The 7,601-nt window shown below is 38.5% G+C and overlaps 1 protein-coding gene across 1 annotated transcript; it reads left to right on the forward strand.

Annotated features, from left to right (window-relative positions):
* The first annotated feature begins 3,142 nt into the window (after positions 1-3,142).
* LOC126623267 (uncharacterized) lies at positions 3,143-5,726 on the forward strand. The gene is made up of 5 exons (XM_050292107.1): positions 3,143-3,305; positions 3,386-3,478; positions 4,730-4,800; positions 4,900-4,962; positions 5,079-5,726. Exons 1-5 carry the CDS (start codon positions 3,242-3,244, stop codon positions 5,466-5,468), a joined length of 681 nt encoding a protein of 226 aa, XP_050148064.1. The 5' UTR covers positions 3,143-3,241; the 3' UTR covers positions 5,469-5,726.
* The last annotated feature ends 1,875 nt before the right edge of the window (positions 5,727-7,601 follow it).

A 7,601-nucleotide genomic window follows, 5' to 3' on the forward strand; every position in this document is an offset into this window, starting at 1 on the left:
GAGTCATTCAGTGTTCCTTATTCCTTGGGGTACCTCTGCAAGCCAATGACTCCAAAACAAAAGTATCTCATATCACCAGGGTAGAAAGCAAGAGTATCTCATATCATGCATTCTCCCTGTCCTTTCCTTTGTCCTTGTTCTTACCTACAAAGACAAGGATAAAGAAAACAATATGCCGGAACTTCCACTCAAACTCAGGTAAGGAATCGACTACTGGGAACCCTTCCCTGATTGCCTACCTAGCATTGCTCTCGAGTACTCGTCTCCCACTGCTGCTATACTTCCAAAGAAGCTGCCACATCTGCCTGAAGAACAGATAAAGGCAAGTGAAAATGATACCTTGCAGTATGTGGAGACAACGTGCAGAAGAAACAAGCAGAGAAGAAAGCGTTCTGCACAGTCAACTCAGCAGAAGGAGTCCGAATTGAGGAACTCGAAAAGCTGCCACATCTGTCTGAAGAAACAAGCAGAGAAGAATGCAGCATGCACAGTCAACTCAGCAGAAGGAGTCTGAGATGAAGAACTTTTAAAGGAAATGAAAATGATACCTTGAAGCATGTGGAGACAAGTGCAACAAAGCACGTGCTGAGTCATCCGCTACTTCTTCAAAATCAAAAGTATCTCATATCATCAGGGTTGCAATCACTCTGGACGGTGAACTCGTTTTGACCCTCAAATTCTTGGGTCGACTTACTAGGCGTTGTGGGCTGCACGTGCCGATTCACCACCCTTGAATCAAATCCTTAAAGATCAAGTCACCAACTGGAAGAAGAGCCCATCAATCTTGAAGATCATACCGTTGACCAAACTGCTCAGGTGTGAATTAGAAAGATTGAACAAAGCAACAAGTCGTCACCTTCACCTCGTGCCTGCTTGCCATGTGTTCGAGTCAACCTTCAAGAATCAAGCCTCAACGGCCCTTGAAGAAGTTTCCGGCCAAATTCAAGATCAAGCTTCGACGACCTTTGAAGAAATCACAAGTCCGATTCAAGATCAAGTGTCTACCACCCTTGAATCAAAACCTAGTTCAAGAATAAGCTGTGGAAAATCAACAATTGGAGGAATCCAAAAAATCCTCCAACCCAGTTCAAGATCAAAGCTGTGGAAAGTCAACAAAGCGCAAAAACAAAAACGTGCCGATTCATCCACTACCAAAGACAAAGATCATCTACCACATGAAGCTCCTTGTGGCCCAATTTCAACCTTCAAGATCAAGCCTCAACGGCCCTTGAAGAAATTTCAAACAACAATTCAAGATCAAGCCTCAACGGCCATTGAAGAAATCTCAAGCCCAATTCAAGATCAAGCCTCAACGGCCCTTGAAGAAATCTCCAGCCCAATTCAAGATCAAGCCTCGACGGCCCTTGGATCGACATCTACAGTAAAGGACTTCAAAACGCATCTCCTACACGTGACAAGCACATGTATACGACGTGCCTTGAAGTGGGGGCATTTGTAGACATCGAAATTTCGGTAAATAAATGTTGACCGATAAATCAAAGTGTCAACGCTCATGTATTACATAAATTTTACACGTAGCGTGTGACTCAACGAAAATTGAAATGAGTTGGAAAAGTCATCAAATAGGACACGTGTCAACACCTGGCAGAAACGACTTATTTCATCTGGGATATTATATTCAAAATTAGGCCTTGATAAATTCTATAAATACAAGCCCATTTCATTCATTTGAGGGGAACCAATTCATATTACACCTTGAAGCTCTGAAGCTTTGAAGCTCTAAAACTCCGAAGCTCTCAAGCATCCAGGTTCCCGAAGAATCAAGAAAGCCTTCTTCGTTCTTCGTTCATCGTTCTTCCAAGATCAAGCCCCGACGGCCCTTGAAGAAAGTGTTCTTCGTTCATCGTTCTTCCAAGATCAAGCCCCAACGGCCCTTTGGATCAACAATCATCCACCAATTCAAGATCAAGCCCCGACGGCCCTTGAAGAAAGTGTTCTTCGTTCTTCGTTCATCGTTCTTCCAAGATCAAGCCCCGACGGCCCTTGGATCAACCATCCACCAATTCAAGATCAAGCCCCGACGGCCTTTGAAGAAAGCACCATCGTTCATCATTCGTTCATCCAAGATCAAGCCTTAACGGCCCTTTAGATCAACAACGTTGACAAATCCACACGTCCAACCGTTCTTCAAGATCAAGCCCAAAAGCCCTTGGAGATCCGTTCATCACTGTTCTTCAAAGATCAAGCCCAAAAGCCCCTTTGAAGATCCGCTCAAATCCACCTTCAAGATCAAGTCCACGGCCCTTGAAGAACGTTCATCCTTAGGTCAAGCCCAACGGCCCTTTGGATCAATCGCACATCCACAAATACACACCTTACGGAGATCGAATCAGAGGATCAAAATAGAGAGAGATTGTAACCCAAAATCATCAAAATACATAATATTTGTTTGTGCACGTTGTTCTTGTCTCTTTCGTTTCAGGAATTTTCCGTGTTCACAGAAGGGTTTGTATCTGGCCTTATCAAGTCAGATATGTAACAAGTTGACATGATAAGAATACATTTCTTTCTTAATTGGTCGGATTCTTGATTATTCACGACATTTAACACTCCAGTACACGTGTTTATAAATGTTGCATAATGCGGTATGTTTAAAATTTTATATCCTATTAACAAAATAAAAAAATTAATGAGTAAAATAGACAAATACCATAAGATTAAATTTATGAACAGATTGATTTTTTCTAGCCCATTGTGAAGTTAATCCTACCCCCTCCCCTTAATTGTAGAGAATATTGTTTGTTAAGAGGTTGAATTTGTGGTGGGAATATTTTCACCTGACACGAGTACGATAAAACACAAAACGTCGCTGAACAATCTTTTTCCTAAAAAATGTGATGACAGAACAGTGACCCAATCAAGAAAGGCCCATATTTTACAAAAAATAAAAAAATAAAAAGGCCCAGAGTGAATAATGGGTCTGAAGGCCCGAGTGTTGATGATTAATATCTAAAATGATAAGGAAACTAATGAAAAGAATTTGAAACTTTGAGTTTTAACGATAAGGACAAAATAAAGGGTAAAATAAATAATATTAGGATTAATTTTTTAATGTAAAAATATGATTTTTCGTTAAAATAAATAGTACTGTAACTTTTCGTTATAGTTCCTAAAATTCTAATGCAGCAAAATTAGAATCAAAGAAAATAAAAATTGCCGTTTCGTCAAATCTTGTCGCAGCCAAAAGCCCTAAACCCTTTGAGAGCACAGACAGAGGAGGATGGGAAATACAAGCAAAGACCTTCTGCAATTCGAGCACAAAAGGGCTTCAACTTCACCTTTAGGTCTCTCTCTCTCTCTCTCTCACGCGCGCTCGCTTTCTGTGGAAACTCATGTAGCTTACTCTGGGTGTATTCTCTTGCAGAAAGCACGCTACTTGTCTGTAAAAATGCCTCAACGAAGAAAGCTCAACCCGAAGGGAAACCCGGCCCTGCTCTTCCTCTTCCCAAAAGCCAAGGTTCTCGATTTTTTCCCATTTAAATTTGGGTTTTTTTTTTTTTTTTTTCAATTGTGAAAACTTCAATTTAAAGGAATTTGAATTGTGGGTTCTTGGTAAGAGATTAAATCTGAGATCGATTTGATATGATGGGCACATATATGAATGTTTTTATTTTCCAGCTGGTAATTTTCTATGTTGGTTTCTACTTGGCCGGCTAAATAATGTTTAATTCTCAAATGGGTCTATAATTTGGTGATGGATGCTTAATTTCTTTTATACAAGGTCTCGATGCTAATCAGTTAATCAGCATAATGCCTGTGCTGCTTGTCTTCTTTTTACATTTCCCCTATTTATATTTTGTTTTGGAACTTGCTAAGTTACTAAGTTGTAGTGGTTTGAGTTATAACTTAGAAGGGTGTGACTCAAGTCTCCTGTCATTGGGCTCGTCTCATCCTTCATAAACCTGCGCTGAAATTTCATAGTTTAATTCGACGAGATGGGATTATTTTTGTGCTGTTTATCTTTTCTTGGCCCCTGGTGTTATTATTTTCTTCCTCTTTTGGTTCGTTGGCAAGAATCTTGCTTGAGATAGAGGGTAGTAAGTACTTCATTGTCGGCTTGAGATTGGCTTCAAATCTCTGTTCATGTCTATCCACTACAATCAATTACATACCTTACCTTGGAATTCTGTTTCTCATACATTGTTTCCGTATTCATATTTTTCCGGTTCAGTAGAGAATTTCTACCTTTACATGTCAATTAGTTTTTCGTTCTCTCTTTCATTAGAGAACTTGCTTTACTTAGTTCTAGCTGAATTTTCTCAAATGTTTAGTAGTCAATGTGATGCTTTATACGCTAGCTGATGATTGTGTATGTCGTGAAGGGGTCATAACAATGGTTTAGCGTTGAGAAAAATCAAATGTGTGGCATGTGTGGCATGATCTCAGGTTAGAGGATTTCTGCAATTGGGCAAGCCTATGCCCCAAGTATTTAGTTGTTTTAGGCAACTGAAGTCTTCATTGATGATCAGGAATGGTGACGATAGAAATTTGAAATAGATTAGAGAATGTTGTAGTATCAAATCTGAGGCTGAAGAGACGGATGTTCTAAACTGTTTTGCCTTGCCCCCTTTTTTTTTTTAGCTCAAACAGAAGTTTTCAATTTATCATGTACTTGAGATTCTCTGCTTCTGTTTTATTTGTAGTGTTGTTTTGTTAGAAGTGCCTTGCAAAATTTTGTTCACAGTATTTGCTTGCTTGGGCTGTGCAGTTTTGGGACTAGTAAGGGACTTCTTGGGAGTCATATCAGAAGCTAACGAACGACTAAAGCAGGATGCAAAGGTTGGCATATTGATCTTGCAACCAAATCTAGATTGTTTATCCCGATTCTAACATCCTTTAAAACACCTAACCTGTGTTTTCTCATTTACTGATATGTAGGATAATCCAGAAAACTACGATATTGAAGTGCTCACTGGAAATGAATCTCAAGTCGTTAATATGGTCCCTATCTCTCTTTCGCTCTTGCTCTTGCGTATGCACACACATACACATACACGCTCACAGATTATTGATCCCCTTGGATAATAACTGATTTGTGGGTGGATCTGAATTGACAGGAGTTGATGCTGGGCGTTGCTGATCTTCAAACTCCTGAGGCTGTGGCTGCTGCTGAATCTGCAATTGTTGGTTGTCAGCCTGTTATACCATTGGCCATCAACAGTAGCGGAGAGGAATCAGAGGATAGCAGTGATGGTGACAGCAGCAGCGATGATAGTGACGACGAAGATGGTTCCGATGATAGTAGCAGCAATGATAATGACGACGAAGATAGTGATGAAATCAAAGATGATACAATTGATAAAGAGGATAAGAAAACAACCTCTCATGCAAGGCTCAAAACACGCAAGTCGGATAAAGATAATTCTATGAGTGATGATGCTGGTAACAATCGGTCCCAAAAACGACCGAAAATTGTTGAGCTCTCACGAAAGTCTTGTGAGATCTAGTCATATATAGAGTTAATGTTTATGGAACTATCAATTTATTGTAATAGTTGGGCAGTTCTTAAGACTTCCACACAGTGAGAAGGGCATATGATGAATGATTCTGGGAGACTCTGGAAGAGACAACGAGTTGTATGAAGAGTACAAAATATCATTATATCGTTAATGTGATTTCGTATGTAATTTCACGGTTTCACCCAAATCATTCTAAGTACGATGTTTGTCGATGAATTTTATGATGAAAGGTAATTGTTCTGCAAATTTATCAGTTCTGCTAAGTTCTTCTGCCACTCAAACTGTATACAGTTCGAGGTGAATCTATGATTGTAACTTCTTCTAACATCGAATGAACAACGCTTAAAATGTAGAAGAAAATCCTTTGGCAACATTGTCATGCATTTGGTACATACCACATAGAGGAAACTTAAAATTTAAGTTACAAAGGCAATTACATCGACATCTCTAGGATGACACCACATCGGGCCGGAGTCGGATTTGCCCTGCCATATCCGGCTCCACAAAAATTTTGCCATCCCTATCCCCGTCCCCATAAACAAAGGGATTTAGTTGTAAATATTTTTTTTTTGTACAAGCGATAATGTGGTTCAAATTCACTTTTCACGAAAATAGAACCTAATACCTCTCACTTACAAGTGAAGAGGAATACCACTAGACCGTAGTATTAGATATGAATAACAAAGAATTCAAGCATTATGTATAGAGGAAATTATAGTAATGGTCCCTCAACTCTTAATGCAATTGGAGTAACGGTCCCTCAATTAAAATCCATAACTATTAGTTCCTTAACTCATCAAAACATGCAATTGTGGTCCTTCTTGTCAAATTGGTTAGAACTTTCGTCAAAATGAGTTACATGTCATGCACGTGAGGCTGAATCAAGAGTTAATATGGAAAACCAATTGGAGAAATAGTCCCTCAATTTTAATCCAATTGGAGTAATGGTCTCTCAACTTTAACCCAATTGTAGCGATGATCCTTCCAACATGATTTATTTTGATGAAATTTTGACAGAGTTGACGAAAAAGACCATAGCTGCACGTTTTGATGAGTTAAGGGACCAATGATTATGAATTTTTAGTTGAGTGACTATTGCTTCGTTTAGGTTAAAGTTGAAGGACTATTGCTACAATTTTATCTTATATATATAAAAGAAAGCTTACCCCTCTATATTAGTCATATATCTTGCTTACCTACCAACAACTACAAGACCAAGCAATTTAAATTAAAAAGGTACAAGACAACCATTATTTTATGTCCTTTAAAATGGGCCGGCCACACCCTATGTCAAATATGTAAGGCCCTAGCCCATCTCATGGGCCGAGAAAATTTAGGCCTATCAGCGGGCCCCTAAACTCTGATCTTTTGGCCTTTCAATAATTTAAATAAAAAATAGTAATAAGACCTTAAGACGCAAAGTTCAGACCTTACACATTTAAAATAGAGAACTTTAACGAAAAACATCCGGTACTGTTCACTTTAACGAAAAACCACATTTTTACACTAAAAAGTCAATCCTGATACTATTCACTTTACCCTTTATTTTGTCCTTATCATTAAAACTCAAAGTTTTCAAGCCCTTTTTATTAGTTTTCCTTTTAAAATAGGGCCAGATAAAGCTCGACCTAAGACTGGATCGGGCCAACCCATCGGGCCTCGGTCTTATTTTACCGGCATAGTTTTTTGGGAACTTTAACGAAAAGCACCCGGTACTGTTCACTTTAACGAAAAACCACATTTTTACACTAAAAAGTCAATCCTGGTACTATTCACTTTACCCTTTATTTTGTCCTTATCATTAAAACTCAAAATTTTCAAGCCATTTTCATTAGTTTTCCTTAGTTTTTTAACCTTTAAAAAGAAATGAAATTACATAAATACCCTTGGTAACCAAAAGCAAACAGTGCACCGTCTCTTATTTCATCAAAAGCCTCAAAGGATTAATCCTTATATTCTTTTTTGTGGTTTGATCATAACTAATTAGTAGCCATGCATGCATCCATGGATCTGGGCTTATTAGCTGCTAATTATCATAAGAGTAAACAAAATTCAAAGATTTTGTGGTTTGGTCATAAAAAAATTGACTGTTAGATCGTTGTAATACATTACGGAGGTAAG

The sequence above is a fragment of the Malus sylvestris genome, chromosome 5 (assembly GCF_916048215.2).
Source record: "Malus sylvestris chromosome 5, drMalSylv7.2, whole genome shotgun sequence".
Taxonomy (NCBI): domain Eukaryota; kingdom Viridiplantae; phylum Streptophyta; class Magnoliopsida; order Rosales; family Rosaceae; genus Malus; species Malus sylvestris.